Below are 17832 nucleotides of genomic sequence, written 5' to 3'. Positions count from 1 at the left end.
AAACAGACAGATCAATTTATTTTAACTTATTTAACTTTTATTTACAGAATCACCAGGAAATACGAGAGTGGCAAACAGCCCCTTGAGAATATTCACAACACTTTAGTTTTGAAAGATCTGTTGATTTGTAATAAAACAAGCTAACCTTTGGTGAGTTTAAACATGTACACATACGTTCTTGGTTGCACTGATTGAAACAGTCCCAACAAGTTTTTGCTAATTCATTAAACTTATTTTTATTAGTGTGCTTTTAAAAACATCAGTATGTAAAATCTTGTGTTTACTTAAGTACAACGTCAGACTTATAATTTTTATTAACATCTTTTTGCTTCTGAAAAAGATGAAAATAACACTGGAGCATTTCTTTAAGATCTTTTCCAAAGTCTTTTTAGTCTCATGTTTTCTATGCTTGTTCGTTCTGCTCTATGTTGACCACCAAGCCTTTAGTGTCCACAGGAGCTCGGTTTGGATTGTTGAAGTAGAGCTTGTTGTCAAACGTGCACTCTCCCAGGACAGGTGTGGGTATTTGTATTCGATTACGGAACAGGAAGAAGGCCCCAAGTCCAACTAAAGCAATTATAATTAACACTATAGCTACAGGGATGCCCGCCGATCCATGTGAAACCTCTTGAAAAACAGGAGCTAAGGAGACACAAGCAGAACTTCAACTTGAGACATGCCTTGGAATAAATTTGGTTTCATGTACATTTACTTACCAGCAGATGGAGCCTTTTCTGTGGGGTTTATAACTACAAAAATAATGCAAACAGCATAAGAAACTGTTGGGTCAATGAATCAATCAAACTTTTCTATATAAGACCTTCCACTTCCGTTATGGAAGCCCAAGGTGCTGAACAACACATATCCAAAATGACATGTCAAGAGATTAAAGAAGCATTAAAACTAATTAAGATGTGATCAAAAGGCATTAACACAAAAATTAAACATCATTAGTAAAATTAAGATATATTAAAAACAATTAAAATAAAAGTCAGATGCTAAAAATGGGTCTCAAAGACCTACAATGATTGTGACTCATTGCAAAGAGTTGCAGACAGATAAAACCAGGAACCTACTTTTAGGTCTTTTGCAGATGTAAGATTTATATTCGAAGCAGGGTCTTGTGCTCCACTGTCCACTGTCAGAATGGATGGCGACACACATCTCTGACTTTGGAAACCCTGATTTCCAGTTTGTATAGTCCAAAATGCTGTTATCAATCCACATCCAATCACCTGAAACAAAGAAACAGGACTAAACTGAGTAAGACAGTAGCTACATTAAACTTCAGCTCAGAAAATGTACTCTCTTTATTCAAGTACAACAATTAAAGGTGTGGTTCACTGAAAACCCCTTTTTATGATTATTTCTGATTATAATCTGTCACTCTGAGTTTTTCATGCAGGCTGAACATGAAAACAGTCTCCTACACCTATTTCCTGTGTTAGCTTCTGATAGAAAATAGATGGTGAAACTCTAGGATTTGGAAAGCCTGTCCACTTGCATTACTTGGTTCTTTTAAAAAATAGAAAAAAAGTTGTTTTTTATCTTGTTTTGCTAACATTTAGGCTAATTACTATAGCCATCCTCAGAACTACAACAAGCAAACAACAACAGAAAGAAAGAAAATCACAACAAAAACAAGAAACCAGAAATCCAGAAAAACAAGAATCAAAACCAGTGATAACTCTTCCTTACATCAAAGGCATCACAGAAAAAAATAATAGCGACAATGAAAAAACACAACATAAACACACCAACTAAACCCACACTTAATAGTTAGAAAAAGACTAGTACACCCAAAGGACAAGATATCAGCAGGACATAAATCAGTCAGAGTCATATACCAAATACAATGCAAACTGCAATAAAACATACATAGGAGAAACCGGACGGCAACTCAACACATGAACAATAGAACATAGAAAGGAATGTGAGAAGGAAGCACAACCGAAGACACACAAGAGCAGCAAAACAAGAATCAGAAATCACAATAAAGAAATCAGCCGTAACAGACCACTGCACAAGAGAAAATCATTATATGGACTGAGACAAAACAAGGATCATAAACAACAAAAATACAAAAGCTGGATTAAAGAAGCCATAAAAATAAGGACACATGGACCCAGGACCATGAAGAGAGACGATGGAGTCTACACATTAGATCACGCGTGGGACTGTCATTGAGGAGGAGGGTGCGGGCAGCAGAGGGTGACATCGTCCTCTAACGCTTGCGAATAAATGTAGGAGGTGGCTATAGTAATTAACCAAAGTGTTAGCAAAACAAGGTAAAGAACAACTATTTTTTCTGTTATTAAAGAACCAAGTAACGCAAGTTGGCAAAATAACAGAAGCCTGTCCACTCTGTGTCCCGCTGACCCTTTGCTGAAACTTTTATTGCACCGATCTTGACTCACGATGGGGAAGGCTGTTGTTGTTTTAACGTCCGGGAATCAGCAGTGGATGTCTTGCCTAGTAGAAGCTAACCAATAGCATTGGCAACATCACCACACAGCAGAAGCTCCTCCAGGCTTATGTTATTTGTGAAGATAAAACATAAACTTTGCAAGTTAGTGGAAGAGTGTCATTGCTGTTATCCAATCCGAGGCAAGTTGTCCTAATATCAGGAAATAAGACTCCAAAACCTGCCGTCTGAAGCTCAACTGTGATGTGAACAACTTTTAGTTCCAAGAAATGGTGCACTGCTGTATTTTTCCCCCTCGAGTATGATTTACAAGGCGTTCATTACTACTAGAGACCACTGCAAGTACACTGATTAAATTAATGAACCACACCTTTAAAGGAGACATAAAATTATTTTTTTTATTAAGTCTTATGGTCCATACAAAGCGTGTTCATGATGTTCTTTGCACAAGATCAATCATACATTCTGTAAGTGGTTAAAATGACTCGTTTAGTCACAAAATTGATGTTTTGTCTTTGTTATTATTATTTTTTTCCAAATTAGGAGTGCCAATAGAGACAGTAGAGAACCACATGGCAGCTCAAAAGACTGTAAAACTGGAGTTTTGCATATGTCCTCTAAACTTCAATCCAGTATACTCACCATCATAGGACTTGTGCAGACCAATCCAGAAACTTTTTACACCGTCCTGCAGAATGTCCAGATTCTGTTGTATGAATGTCCCCTCAACAGGGTCCTCGATACTCACTAATGATGCACCTGGTAACCGCAGTGACACATTGTTACAGTTCATGCAAACAAAAATGTATCAATAAACCAGCAGTGTTCTTCACAAACATACCCATTCTTATACAAGAAACGGATGCATAGGCCCAGTGTTCTACCATTGAACTAAGAATGGAATAACAATGGCCTCTGAAAGGAATCCAGTTTCTAAAACCCTTTCTCTCTGGACAGTTCCCAGGAAGTTGTGGTGGTTCAGTTGGAGGTACCTCTGAAATAAGAGAAAGACATCCCCCCCAGTGTCATGAACTATAAGTGAACCATGTGCATTATTTGTTCTAAAAGGCAAAAAAGTTACAAAGTGATTGCCTGACCTGGCGACCTTTTGCAAATAGAATAGTAGGTGCTGGTGCATGGCGCTGTCTTCCATGCTTGGTCCACGTCTATGTACACACAGCCATAGTTTCTTTTTGGCTCATTCTCACCCCATTTGGTAGACGTAAGAAGCCAGTTGTCAACCCACTTGAAGCGTCCTCCAGTCTGAAAAAGATACGAGTGACAATTTTTTTATCGTAGAAACCTTTAGAGCTTGATGCTCTTATTTAAAAGCAGATGAGTACCACATTGTTGTTGAGACCAATCCAAATTGGTTCTTTGTGCTTGGAAATCAGCAGAGTGATGAATGCCTGGATCACAGGGTTCAGTATACTGGCCAGATCTGCATCATCTGCCTGGCACTCTCTTCGTGCTTCATCCCATCTCAATTTCTGGGTCACCAGCTTGTAGGAGTCATTGCCAATCTTGTGAAAGGTCTTTGATGACACAGTAGTGGCTGGTACTGCAATCTGGGAGTCTGAGAGGACAAGATTCTGGTACTTTAGTCAGTGTCTAAAGGTCTAGTTGTAGTAAGGCAGTGAAAGAAAAAAAGAAAACATTTATGGTGGCATTAATAACAAACGAGCTATACCTGGCTAGCATTTATTGTAACATGCTTATCATAATGGAGCCTCCGAAGAAACAAAGAAAACATTTATCTGATGAAGCTAAAAAAAAGAACGTCTGACCACATTAGGTGTCAAACAAGAGTAAACATCAGGAGTTTTCTGAATCACTAGAGTTCAGACACACGAGTCCTGCTTGTTTTAGATCGTGAACACTGCTGACTGTGATGAACCGGTCCAGTAGAAACTGATGAAGGCTGAGGAGACATTTCAGCAGTTAGATTAAAAGGGCTTTCCTCATGAGATGAGAGTGAGACACACGCATCTGACCCCTTCACATGCTCTCATGGACAATGGAGTGAGGTGAAATGAGTGTCCCCCCCTTGTTCACGAACAGCAGAGGGTGGTGAATACATGGGTCATCCACCCCCACTCTCCCACATGGAAAGCTGCAAAAGTTGGTAGCTCTGGATGAAAGCATGAAAACATGAGCACACAGGGAGGAGAGTTTCAGGTTCGTTTTTTTGACAGTGAATGCAATGTTTCGCTTTAAAAGAACACTCAGCAATTTTGGCTTGCTTTTAGTAGCCCCTGGAGTCAGTTTTAGTTCACTGTTATAAAAATGATGCTGAACCTCTCTTTCCCACTGTCAGTTTGTGTTTTTAACATCTTAATCTAACAGCTTAAATGTCTCCTCAGCCTTTATTAGTTTCTACAGGAGCGATTCGTCACTAAATCAAACAAACCAGCTGTGTTCACAGTCTAAAGCATGGAGGAATTGTGCTGGAAGCAAACTCCAAAACTAGAATGTTGGCTAGCCACTTTACAATTGACTAACTGAGTAAATATGACAATGATCCTGTGAGGAGGAATCATATGACCACAGGGAAAGGCTGTAGCCTGTCGGCAAACCCAAACACGGAAGTATGAGCGTTGGGTGATCACAAACATTTTCGAAGACATTGATCAATATAAGATGTCCTTGGGCATGTTAGTCTACCAGCTACAAGTGGCTGGTTCATAGGACCATGGGCAAGACTGCTGGCCGGTGGCGTCAGCTGGCTGGCAGCACTGCTCAGCGGTAGCCAGGGTACATGTGGCACGCTTAGGATTCGACAATGTATGATACAAGAACCTCGAGTAGAGATGAGAAAGCATCAACGAATGAGGTAAGAAGAGAGCTTATGTGGGTCTAGGGTGAGTGATTGATCAGTGATGGAACGGGGTGCGGTCACTACCATCTGACAATCATATTTAGCAATAATTACAAACCCAGAGAAAGCTAAAACATGCACAGACAAAACATATTAAAGTTGTATTTTTAAGCACAATAGAATCATCATTAGGTTTGCATCCAATTTGAATCCTTATTTGTCTTTGGGCTCTCGCGATTCAGAAAACTTCTTCATTGACTCTTGTTTGACTCCTATTGTGATCAGATGTTTGTTTTATAGTTTGTTTTAGCTCCATAAGATTGACTCTTCTGAGGCGCCACCATGATAAACATATTACTATAAATGCTAACCAGGTATACACAGAAAGAGACTGAACAAGCTAGTTTAAAAAGGCTAGCTTGGTTCTAGGCTGCCAAGTAGATTCAGTTGAGGAGATGTGTGAAAGGAGGATGCTGGTGAAGATGACCTCCATCTTGGAATACCCCTCCCACCCACTGCATTCCACTTTGGAGACCATGGACAGCTCCTTCGGAGGCAGACTGAGACATCCCTGATGTAAAACAGAATGCTACCGTAGGTCATTCTTCCCCTCTGCAGTAAGAGTGTATAGTTCCTCCGTTTAATTGGTACTGGCGTTATCCTGGTACACAGTAACATCAATGCAATACTCAGTATGTGTTCAATAAATACCTGATTTTAGTATGTCTGTGTTCCTTATGCTGCATAGTTCTGGAAACCCAATTTTTCTTTGTATTTGTTGCTTTTAGTGGTTGAAGTTTATAATGACTCTATTACGCTTATTGCCTTTGTGCGTTTACCTGCAATCTTGTTATTATTTAAGTGATTCCATTTCTCTATATGTGGTGCTGGAGCAAGTGAATTTCACCACTGTGGGATTAATACATTCTATTCTATTCTCTAGCATATCTGTCCTGAGGTGTAAACATGGATTGCTGTAAAGCATTACTGCTTCACGCAAGAAACTGTGAGTTCTCACCAACATTTTTTTTACAAATGAAGCCACGTTTTAGACCACAGTCTTCCACCTTCCACTGTCCTTTCAGTTTATTGGTGCTCCCCACCATGATGACACAGTCAAACACCTGTCAAATACACCATTATTTAAACTTTAAAACTGGTTTAAAATGCACAAAATTGGTCCTTCATAGTTTTTTTATTGATTAACCAGAAGGAAAAGACAAGAAACAACAATAACCTCATTGAAATAACCCCCAACAGGCATTGATGTGGGATGGCCTTTAGCCCAGTTGGTGAATGTGATGGCTTTGCCGTTTGTCCACACAAAATGCATCTCCCGGTTCATATCATTCATGCCAATCCACACATCATCATTGTGATGTAACAACTGGGTTGTTAAGAATGCTGTACAAAAACACAAAAATTGTATTCGTTGTGTGAAATGTAATACATTTTCAAACAACAAAATTTATGAACTTAACAGTAACATGCATCAACATTGATAGTACGTTTGACCTTGCTCCATTTCGTTGGCTATGGACACCAGATTTCCTCCCTCTTGGATGCAATACGTCCTGGCATCCCTCCAGTTCTTGTTGTTATTGCCCGTAAATAATTTGTAGCACTATGTGAAGAAGAAAAATGTATTGTATTAGTTCCCAATGCCCATTAAAGTGTAGAGTATTTCAACACATTTTACTAAGTATAAGAACTGAAGCCAATCTAATCTTTTCTTGGTATTAGCCTTTGATAACGGTGACTAAAGTCACTCATCACTGACTGAGACAATAGGTCTGTTTCCACTTTGACAACTTCCAGATAATTTTACCAAACTTTGTGGTAATGTATATTTCTTCATTTTACCTGACTGGCCTAAAGGGACAACTTTTCCTTTCAGGAGCCAAGTACCTCCCTGAAATAGGAAGCCCAAGTCACGTCTATCTATTTTATATCCTTGGATGTCAAAAAAAAAAAAAAAACAGTAAATGGCCTGTATTTGAAATAGTGCCTTCTAGCATCCAGGAACCCCCCAAGGTGCTTTGCAACACAATCAGTCATTCATCCATTCACACACATGTTCACACCCTGGTGTTGATGAGCTACATTGTAGCCACAGCTGGCCTGGGACATACTGGCAGAGGTGAGTCTGCCGTACACAGGCACCACCAGTCCCTCCGATCACCACCAGCAGGCAAGATGGGTTAAAGGTGGTTTTCCAGGAACGCTACTCAGCCTAAAACAGCTCTGTACAGCGTGGTTTAAATCAGTCCATCTGAGTATAGTTTTGTTCCCATGCCAGCTCCATGACCCAAAGGGGATGCGCCCCTCATAGATGCAGAGGGAGGGGGAGGGGGGGGGGGGGGGGGGATTTTTCGCATGACAAAATAACATGAGGTGATCAGTTAACAGTGTAAGGTAACTTGTATGCTCCACAGAAACACAACTGAGCTGAAAAGTGTTGCTGTTGCTGGACATTTTGCTCAGTTTTATGGCTTTTTGTCACACTCTGAACCAGGAAATGGCTGCAGGCAGAGAAACAGAAAGCAAAAAACTCTGGAGCAACCAGTGACTCTGCCCCCTAGCCAGTCAGCAGCCATAATTACGTTGCCCGCCCTACTCAGCCTTACCAGGTCAACGGAGCAGGGACTTAAAATAGGGGACAAAGTAGAGGGAAAAATACCAAACCGTGCCCTTGGAAACAGTGGTCGGGTCGAGCTGCATCGGTCCAAGTTGCTCTGAGTAGCGTTCCTGGAAAACCACCTTTAGTGTCCCGCTCAAGGACACAACAACAGCGACAGACTGAGTGGGGCTTAAACCAGCAACCTTCCAATTACAGTGGACCACTTAACTCTTTTACCAGCATCGTCCCATGAATGAATGAATAGGATAAAGGTTATTTTCTTATCCTGTTTGATATGTGCCACATGTTTCACATACACTGTATGGCAAAGAAAACGGGGTCACCACCTTGTTTTAACTAACTAAATAGGTACGGGCCTCCTATTGGATAATTACTGCATGGATGATTATCTTTCAGCAGTTATTTAACCCTGACTGGTACAATGAGTTGCTTCTCATTTCTTAAACAACCATGCGGAAAGACACATCTGGTGGCTGTGGAAAAGATGGTCTGTTTGAGAAGAGTCAAATCACTGGCATGCATCAAGCAGAGAGAACATCTAAGGAGATTGCAAAAACTACTGAAGTTGGGTTAAGAACTGTCCAACGCAGTATTACAACCTGGAAGTATAGTAAGTATGGTGAGTAGGTAAAGGGGCATTATGGAAGTTTGACAGCCAAAACATGTATAAAAATAATAAATTTCTTCTTAATACATTCTCCTGCAATGCCCTGGTACTGTAGAATGAGCCCTGGCATTTTTACTGTGATTGCCTGTTTTTCTGTAATCACAGAAAAAGAGAGCTGCTTGGGTCGAGCAAGCTGCTTCATGCGCGTTCACGCTCAGGCATAGCCCTTCGAACCGTTCTTAAAAGGTACAGATACAAGTAATGTCCCTGGCGTGTTAGCTTGCCTAGTTGGATGTGGGACCTTCATGCAGAAGACCCGGGTTCGATTCTAGATGGGATAATAGTTTATTTAGAGTTTCTTTTTTACATGCCCAAATTTTTATTTGAGACTCGCCGAACGGCATTGCATTCACAGATAAAAAAGATGTGGGTTCAACTTTCATTTTGGAACAATTTTTCAAGAGCATGCAGGAGGACTGACCCATCTTAAACCTTTGTTGGCTGTGCTGAGAGAAAGGTACTGAACCAAATTATTTTATTAATTAGCTGCGCGTTCTCCTGTCCTCTGTCCTCTGGGCCACACACACACACACACACACACACACACACACACACACACACACACACACACACACACACACACACACACACACACACACACGGAGCTGACTGTCTCAGCTGTTACATTAAGGAGTGTGCACGTACAGCATGCGCGCCTCGTGCACAAGCCTACTATAGAAGCTGCCATTACGCTTTTGGCCTGAGGGGGCAATCGCGAGCATGAAAATGCAAAACTCCGTAAAGTCCCTGTAAGTACATTTTTAGTGGAAACCTATCGTCTTTGAGGAAGAAAATTGTCAAGAAAAAAACCCTGAATGATTGTGATTGGTGATCACTTAAACGTTTGAAATCAAATAGAAGACAAATCAACAGTAGAACTCAGGGCTATGTTTAATTGTGAAGTAAGAGCATTTCTACACGCACAATGTGAAGGGAACCAAAGGGATTGGGACACATCTGTGTAGCCGTAAGAAAACTGCTGATCAGTGAGGCAAACTAGAAAAGGCTTCAATTAGCTAGGGAGCATAAAGATTGGACACTGGAGCAATGGAAGAAGGTCATGTGGTCTGATGAGTCCAAATGGACCCTGTTCCAGAGTGATGGGTGCATCATGCCTAATGCCTACAGTACAAGCCTGTGGGGACAGTGCCATGATCTGAGGTTGCTGCAGTTGATCAGGTCTAGGTTCAGCAACAGAATGTGCTCCAAGAACTACGTGAGTTCAGATTTTAGAATCTGAGTCCAGATCAGTAAAACTTGGTTTTAAAGTATCAAAAATTAATTGGTCATAAAAATAGGCATGCTGTGCTTGGTGTCCATCTTTGCTGGATGCTTTTGTGTATTACCTTTCGTTGGAAGGAAACCCACTCAGGTGAACATCCTCCTTGAGGGACTGTTGTTGGTGCCATAGTTGTGTTGACAAAATTGTTGCTTCTTTTGCAGATAAAGGGATGCTCTGAACCACAGTTAATGTCGTTCCAGAACCCTAAAGTGTAGTTTAGTTATTAGTTAATACCTACAAAAACAACTGATTATCATAAGTTTCTGTATTAGACCCACCCATGCTCTTGTACATAGTCACACAATTTTCTTCATTGTTGGCAAAGTTGGGCTCATTGCGTTCCCAAGCAGTGTAAGTCACTGGTGTCCCATCCAGCCAACTAGAAATAAGAAAACCTTACAATTTCTACTATGCACACAGACTTGATTGAGACCAAATGCCAGAGGTGGGACATTGTGGCATCATCGAGTCATCTCCATGTCATGTTTTTGTTCTGCTCAGCAATTAAACCAGGTGATTTCAATCAGCACAGTGAATTAACCTGGTTCAGTTGCTGAGCAGAACAAGAACATGGAGATGACTTGATGATGCCACAATGTCACACTTCTGCCAAATACTGAAGACCAATATTCTGAGTTTTTCACTTTAATAATCCTGTTTGACTTACCTGAAAGATTTATCCAGATTCACAATCATGCCAATGTAGTACTGGTTTTCTGCACCTTTGGCTATCTGTATGGACATAAACACAATGGGCTTTACATTTGTTAAAACCCACATGTTAACCATTTGTACCAGTGGGCTTTGGTGTATGAATAGATGCAACATCATTTTGACCTAGTCTGTTTTATAATGAAATGTATTTCTCACTTGTTTCCAGAGGAACCTCCTCTCACTTTCTCCTGTTATGACTGCAAGTTCACCAAAGTTTTTTTTGCAGTAGGTTCTGGCAGCTTCCATTGGTAAGGTGTCAGTACTGATGAGGTAATGACTGTCGTTGTATATGAGCCATCCATCTTCTGTGGTGTTGTACTCTGCAAGGAGAATAAACAGCTGACAGGAAGTCATAACCTATGGGGGGTGAGGGCGGCTCAGGGGTCAGGAGTTTGCCCTGTAATTGGTGGGTTGCCAGCTCAAACCCAGGCTCTGTCAGTATCAGTTGTTGTGTCCTTGCCTGGTGAAAGTGGCTCCTATGTTCGGCAGCGTTGTCTCTGTCAGTGTGCCCCAGTGTAGATGTGGCTGTATTGTAGCCCATCATCACTTGTGCTTGAATGTGGGTGTGAGTGGGTGAATGACTGACTGTATGGTCCTTGCCTTGTTGTGTAAAGCATTTTGGAGTCCTCTGACTGAGCAAAGGCCTATACAAGTCATTTGTCATTAACTATGCCAACGGCTGTCTGGTGTTGAAGTTGGGAACAACATCATAATTGGTAAAATGCTAACACCAGACATTTTTTATTCTCTTCTTGTCTCAGTATTATAGTGGAAAATCATTCAGACCATCACTGAAACCTACCTTCAACAACCAAGGCAGGCTCAGGTTTGGGTGTAACTCCTGAAAACACAAAAACCGTCATCGTTACCAACTCAAACAGAATTTCAAAGTATGTATAAATCACCTCAGTTTGTGGAATTCATTGAGGTTTTACCTTTGCGTATCTGGCAAATCCAGTCATTATAGACCTCACAGTGCCGATCATTCCAGTGACGTCCGTAGAACTTGACTTCTGCACAATGTTCGTTGTCATTGTGGTTGTTTGGTTCTCCGAAGCCCCAATTTTGATAGCCAAACTAGGTCAGAGATTTAGGAAAAGCACATAGTAATGCTTAAGTTTAAAACAAGAAATCAGCAACCAAGTACATTATTTGTGGATTAAAATCAGATGCCACTTACGTTTGAATCATCACTCCAGGCATAACCTTCATTGGTACCCTTTAGTTTGGCACCTATCCATGCTGGGTCAGACATTTGATATCTTTAAGAAAGTAGAAAACACAAAATCACCTAATTTCAGTAACAATGCCTGATAGTAGCTTTGACATATGCAAGATGTTAATGGAAGTAAGCATACGCTAAATATTCCAGGTCCAGCAAACTGTGTATACTCATCAGGTGTCCACCCATGGCCTTGCAGAAGTCTTCTGCTTCCTGCCAAGTCTTCTTGTGTTCTTTCATCTCCCTGTAAAGCTTTTTGATGAATGCGGAAAAAAGGTATTTTTCAGGTTTATAAAACAGTATGCATATCATTTGAAAGCAGTTTGTCCTCCTACTTTGTAGCAGACATTCCTTTTGGCAGCAGGGGTCCATGTAGATGGACAGTTCTGAGCTGGGGTGGTTGGAGGAACTGTGGTTACCGGGGCCCCCTCTGCCAGCTTCTTACAAATATACTTCTGCTTGTTGTTGCAGCTGATAACATCCCATAATCCTGCAAAAATCCCAGTGGTCATGGCAACACATCCCTGTTTCCTGCCTTTAGTTGAACATGTAAAGAAAGAGAGTAAAAAGCACAATACATTAAATAAACTCATTAATGAAGAAGTGAACCACAGTATTTTTGAAGCTGTAGCTAACAGGAGGGATGTTTGCTTTACCTGGCATGCCCACGTTGAAATGAGTGAAGGTGACTTTTCTCATGGTTGTCCATTTGAAAGTATGTATGTCTTCCACGTTGGACAAACCTGTCCAGAAATACTTTTCTGGTCTCAGTCCTACCAAACTGATGAGGAAAGCGTTCTCAAATCTGAACAAAAATAAAGCCTTTGGTTTATTCCTGAGGTCGTTCATTTGTTGTCATTTGCAACCGTTGGTTTGTAGAAAACTGATGTAAACCCTTTAACTCATTACCTATCATTGATGTCCAATAGGTTGGCGCCAGCCACTGAGCATGCCTGCTTCGCCTCTTCAAAGGTTTTTGTTTCAGCTCCTATGTTATAACAATAGGAGCCAAATCGGACAGAACCCTGTAAAAACAAACCACTGTGAACTTCTGAAGCTGATACAGTTTTTATGTTATAGTCCAGTGTTATCAACAGGAAAACAATAACTCACAAGCTTGCATCCTGGGTTGACTTCCTGCTGGGCACCTTCAGATGGTTTAACAGAGGCCTTCTTCTTACAAATGTACCCATACGTCTTCTCACACATGTGGTCCGCCCACTTTCCGTCCTGTTTGAGAGAAATTAGGGAAATTAGAAAAGTAGAGCAGCTGAATTTTTTTGACATTTGAACAACGATGGACGTTACTTTTCCCCGGATGAGGACACAGTCTTCCAGGAAGCTGTTATCATGGGATGGCTCGTCACTCTGCCACTGAGTGAAGGTGACGTGGGAGTGATCGGACCATTCAAACAGCATCTGGTTCTTCTGGTCGTTCAGGCCGATCCAAAGCACATCTGTCTGTACTGAGATGTAAATAATGCAGATGAAAATAAAATGGTTCATCTTTATTCCTACAATAACATTTTCAATTTGTTTTCCTCCTCAACATTTGTTTTCTTTTATTGATCTCAGCATTTCAACTTTATTCAGAAACTAATATTTTTTACATTCTTTTCATCACTTTTACCCCATGTCTCTAATTTTTGGAATAGCATTTGGACTTTTCTCTGGAAATATTATATGGACACTTTTCCTCTACACATTTTCAAATGTTGTCTCATATTTGTTTGGAAATAACTATTTGAAATTTTTAGGGTTAGGGATTTTTTCGGAAACAGATAAATAGCTGTAAAATCTACCGATAACGCCAGGGAAAGGTTCCAGTACGCTGAGATGTATGCCAATTTAAAAGTATCGCACCACATAAAGAGTTGGCTCCTCCCATATTTCTGTCACAGTGGCCTATTGCAAGACAGCAAACCTTGAAACTATAATTCATAGAGAAATTAGCAAACAGAAAACTAGCAAATAATGAAAAGCAATAATTGAACTCCACAGAGGGTCAATGGCATTTTAACTACATACAAAGATAGTTTAAAATAAAGAAACCCTGGTATGTTCGATTGTGGGAATTCGTGTGCTTACGGTAACCAGACTGGGATATGATGAAGCTCTGCTCCTCTATATTGTGTATACTGGCCAAATCTGCTCCATCCTTGTGGCACGCAGCCAAAGCATCCTTCCACATCTTCTTAGTCCTCTCCAGGTAGTAACAGTCTCCTCCATAAGGAACCCAGTGACTGGGACAGAAGCTGGGTCCTTTACCTCCAGGAACAAAATCAGTTAACTATGACCATGACTTTAACGATTAACCAGATTCTTTGCATTTCAAGTGTGAAACTTACTTGGTGGTAGAGGCAATCTGGTTGAGTTTCCTTTCCGACAAATGTAACCAATTCTTTTGTCGCAGGACTTGCTCTCCCATTTTGATGCTTTTGCAGCATTTAGAGCTGCACAGGTGAGCCCAGGTGCTGAGGAGGGATGGCCTGTTGGATTCGTGTAGAACATCTTAACTTCATTTTCTCCTGTGCTAATCAAACATATCATATACTAATGTCCTCACTAACCAGGAGCCCAGTTTAAATATCTGAATGGGTTCCCGTTGCTCCACTGCCACCCGCTCTCAAAATCCAAGCTGTTCAGCCCGATCCAGAGAGAAATTCCCAAATGATTCGTCAACCCTGAATGAACACAAGCATTAAGGAGAAGATCAAATTCAGAAGCATCGTTTATGTAGATGGCAGAAGGTCAGCTCGCTTCTTACCTGAAATGAACGACTGTTCATGGAGCTCTACGATGCTGAGGAGGTCAGCTCCCTGCTGCTGGCAGCTCCTCCGGGCCTGAGACCAGGTCAGAGCTGCTTGTGAGTTCATCTGATACTGAACTCCAGTGACTGGGTCTGTGTTCCAGCCAGTCGATGCTAAAGAATACATAGCATTTACATCCAGTGACACTACATGGTCCTTTTTAACAGCAGACATGTATTTTTTTGATGTAAACTATGTAGGAATTAGAGGTTGAAAAGTTATGTTGCACATACTTTTGGTTGCACAAAACCCCCACTTCTTCTCTTTGTCGTAATCTCTTGTTGTTGCACACCACATCTGTCCATCTGAGTGGCCATCCTTTGTGCATTCAGCGTACCATTTCTCCTGGTACCTAAAGGGGAACTGACAAGGTCTTCCGAATGCGTTCCCCCCAATAGTGAAAACCTCTGAGGAGACAGATTTACAGATGGAAAGAATCATCACAGTTCGTAGGACATTTCTACCTTCATCTTTTGCTTTTATATAGCTTTGCTTTAATTTGACTTCCAGGCTAGTTTTTTACTTTCCCAGCAGATCCTTTTCAGAAATCTTGGAAAGTAAAAAAAAATCAGGAAAGTAGTCTTCATTCTGTTTGTCACTGAAAATAAAGTAAATTTACTATCAGATTGATTCTAAAAGACCTAATTAAATATTAAATACCTTTTAATTAATGTAGAGACATCTTAAAACATTTCCAGATTTGGAAAAACCGAAGGGTCCTCCAGTTTAGCAACCACTGCAGAAGCATAATTCAATTTGTTTATTGCAGACGCAAGACACCTACCTTGAAACCCCTTTGAACAAAGGTCCCCCTGAGAGCCAAAAATCCTCCAGCGACTCCACACCCCCGAGCCTTTATAGATCATTACATTTTTCTCTTTACGGTTGCCATAGTTTAGGTGCAGGTCCTGGTCTTTAAGACCAAAAAGGGTCTCGTTCTTGCATTGCCAGTGCTGAAGAACACTGCTCTCGTTGCACTCGAAGAGGAGAACCTTCACCCAGTCTTTAATCTCTGCGGCGCCCAGACACAATTTGAGGGACAGGCTGAGAAGGCGAGACTCAGAGGCCCAGCGAAACTGCTGCTCCTTGGCGTGGGGATCACATTGATCCAGAGTTACCGATGTGGCGCCCTCTGCTTTTATGCACTTGTTGTGGTCCTGGTTGAAGATGAGGAAGATGCCATTGTCTGGAGAAGAACACAACCAAAGTAATGTACATCACCATTGGAGTAGGAATGTGCTTAAGACACTTACCTATGTCAGCAGAGATGGAGACAAGTTGCAGGAGACAAAGAACCAATGGAAGTTCTGACCTGGATGACATCCTCAGAGTGTTGTTTAGACTTAGTTTGAAGATAGTTTTTCAGTAATGAGAGTATGGGACTGGTGTGTGCAGAGGTGCACAACAGAGAGCGGTAATGACACAAAGTCATGGTGTTTCTCTCCTCTTAACTACAGTGATGGATATCCTGTCACATGGTTAGCTGTGGTTGGTTGGATGTCTACAACTTCCAAGAGCTTTCACTACACTTTTTGGGGAAGAGGAGGAACGACGATTTCACCTCCAAGTCATAAAAGTCAGCTTAGGGTGTTTGGTGGGGGGGAATCCAGAGAAACACAGAAATTTGAGGAGAAATTTCTAAATAACTTTATCGAAGCACTTTTTTCCAGGTTTAAAAATGTTATCAATACGTTATCTGAGATAAACCCAGAAAGCTTACATCATTCAACAAGAACTTTTGTTGTCTTAAAATGTAGCTGTGAGGAGATTAGACAGGATTTTTTTCCAGGACCTGCTCTCAAAACGTGCACCGGGCTCCAGGTTAAGATTAAAATTATTTAAGTCAGTAGGCTGAGAGCTGGAGGAAATCCTGCTTCCTACTGGAGGAAGTGAGTGAAGACCTGACCACTGTCACATTACAGCTGCAGAAAAGCTCCATCTTTGACAAGATCTCCAAAATATATATATTTTTGGGCCTTCAACGCTTTTACATCACCCTGCATCCATGGTCTCTAGGGAATCGCTTTACTGGTGAAGAATAAAGGCACATTTAAAAACATTGATATTTATAAAGCTTTCAACCATCAACCTCTCATTGTTGAGCTTAAATGCTTTGCAGGATCCGTCTGTAAGAGTGGATGTTAGCCGATCTAGAAGGATTTCTGAGTCGCTGCTACTGAACCAGGTTTCTGCTAAAACTAATACCTAATTTTTAGAATGAAATGATGCATTTTAGACCTTAGACATTTGATTATTTAAAGTGTAAAATGCAGATTTTTTTAAATGTGGGGGTAAGCAGTTTGTTTGAATTAGTCATTTTTCAACTTAATAAAAAATATTACAGTACAGAGAAATTGCGTCTTCTGAAGAGTTTTCAGTGGGATGGGAATGTTCTAGAATGACAGGAAACTGTTGTTCCTGGGAGTAGTTTGGAAGAAATGGGATAAATTCCAGTATAACGGTTTTAGTAGAGGTAAAAATATATATATATATATCCACACAAAATTACATTTTCAAAAGAAAAGATTCTTTATTATATAGATATATATTTTTTTAGCAAAATAAACATATCATCAATAAAAATGAGCAGTGTTCTAATCAAGTTAACTTAGCAAAAATAAAAAAAAATATCTCACAAACAACATGGATTTATTATTTTACATATTCACTGAACTTTATAATGGTAGAATAAATGTGCAATTAATGTTAAAGTGACATCACAGGTTTATTCTCAAAGTGCCATTTCTGTTGAGGGTATTTAAAGATAACATTTGTACATAAACATAATGGAAAGTAACGCAAATGTCATTTAACACATACGTTCAATTAGCTAAGAGCTCCTAGTCGGCTTGGGAAAATAATGTTATGTGTTTAAAGATCTTGTAGTTTTTTTTTCTTTTGCAAATTCAAATTTGGTTATATTTCACCGGAAAGCTTTAGTAGCAGTAAGTTAGATCTAAAATGCTTTAATTATTTTGAAAATGAATGTTGGAAATTCTAGGCCTGTTTAAATTGTTTTCATTTATTAATTTTGTAAATTTAAAAATAAAAACACAATCAGAATTTGACATTTTATCATTTTAGGAGGATTTCATAACAAATGTTTGAGATAAACACAGTTGGATGCAAAGGTTTGGGCAGCCTTGTTAACCTTCATTATTTTCCTTTATAAAACTGTTGGTTATTACAATAAAATTTTTAGTTAAATACATCATATAGGAGAGACACACAGTGATATTTGATAAATGAAAGA

General features: G+C 40.2%; 1 protein-coding gene across 1 annotated transcript; it reads right to left on the bottom strand.

Moving 5' to 3' along the window:
• Positions 1–19: 19 nt before the first annotated feature.
• mrc1a (mannose receptor, C type 1a) lies at positions 20–16024 on the bottom strand. Its single transcript, XM_054751481.2, has 30 exons — positions 15833–16024; positions 15364–15765; positions 14813–14986; positions 14537–14692; positions 14340–14453; positions 14118–14258; positions 13858–14037; positions 13078–13235; positions 12883–12999; positions 12679–12794; positions 12426–12574; positions 12105–12304; positions 11906–12021; positions 11728–11809; positions 11483–11624; positions 11350–11388; positions 10704–10867; positions 10501–10565; positions 10112–10212; positions 9898–10037; positions 6759–6867; positions 6481–6647; positions 6262–6367; positions 3769–4001; positions 3523–3688; positions 3267–3419; positions 3068–3184; positions 1077–1235; positions 717–749; positions 20–642 (listed from the first exon to the last, which is right to left on the bottom strand). The coding sequence occupies exons 1-30, from the start codon at positions 15900–15902 to the stop codon at positions 404–406; spliced, it is 4308 nt and encodes a 1435-aa protein (XP_054607456.2). The 5' UTR covers positions 15903–16024; the 3' UTR covers positions 20–403.
• Positions 16025–17832: the final 1808 nt, after the last annotated feature.

Source organism: Nothobranchius furzeri, chromosome 7, assembly GCF_043380555.1.
Source record: "Nothobranchius furzeri strain GRZ-AD chromosome 7, NfurGRZ-RIMD1, whole genome shotgun sequence".
NCBI classification, from domain to species: domain Eukaryota; kingdom Metazoa; phylum Chordata; class Actinopteri; order Cyprinodontiformes; family Nothobranchiidae; genus Nothobranchius; species Nothobranchius furzeri.
This window is presented reverse-complemented; position numbering and strand designations above follow the sequence as displayed.

Bases quoted from the DNA above. Each gene is read 5' to 3' on its own strand.
- mrc1a (XM_054751481.2), bottom strand. From the start codon at position 15,902: ATGTCATCCAGGTCAGAACTTCCATTGGTTCTTTGTCTCCTGCAACTT. The intron at 12,575-12,678 runs GTAATGAGTTAA...ATTTTTGTTCAG, and splicing joins CTATTGGACATCAATGATAG to ATTTGAGAACGCTTTCCTCA. The intron at 11,810-11,905 runs GTATGCTTACTT...ACTTTCTTAAAG, and splicing joins CTGGACCTGGAATATTTAGC to ATATCAAATGTCTGACCCAG.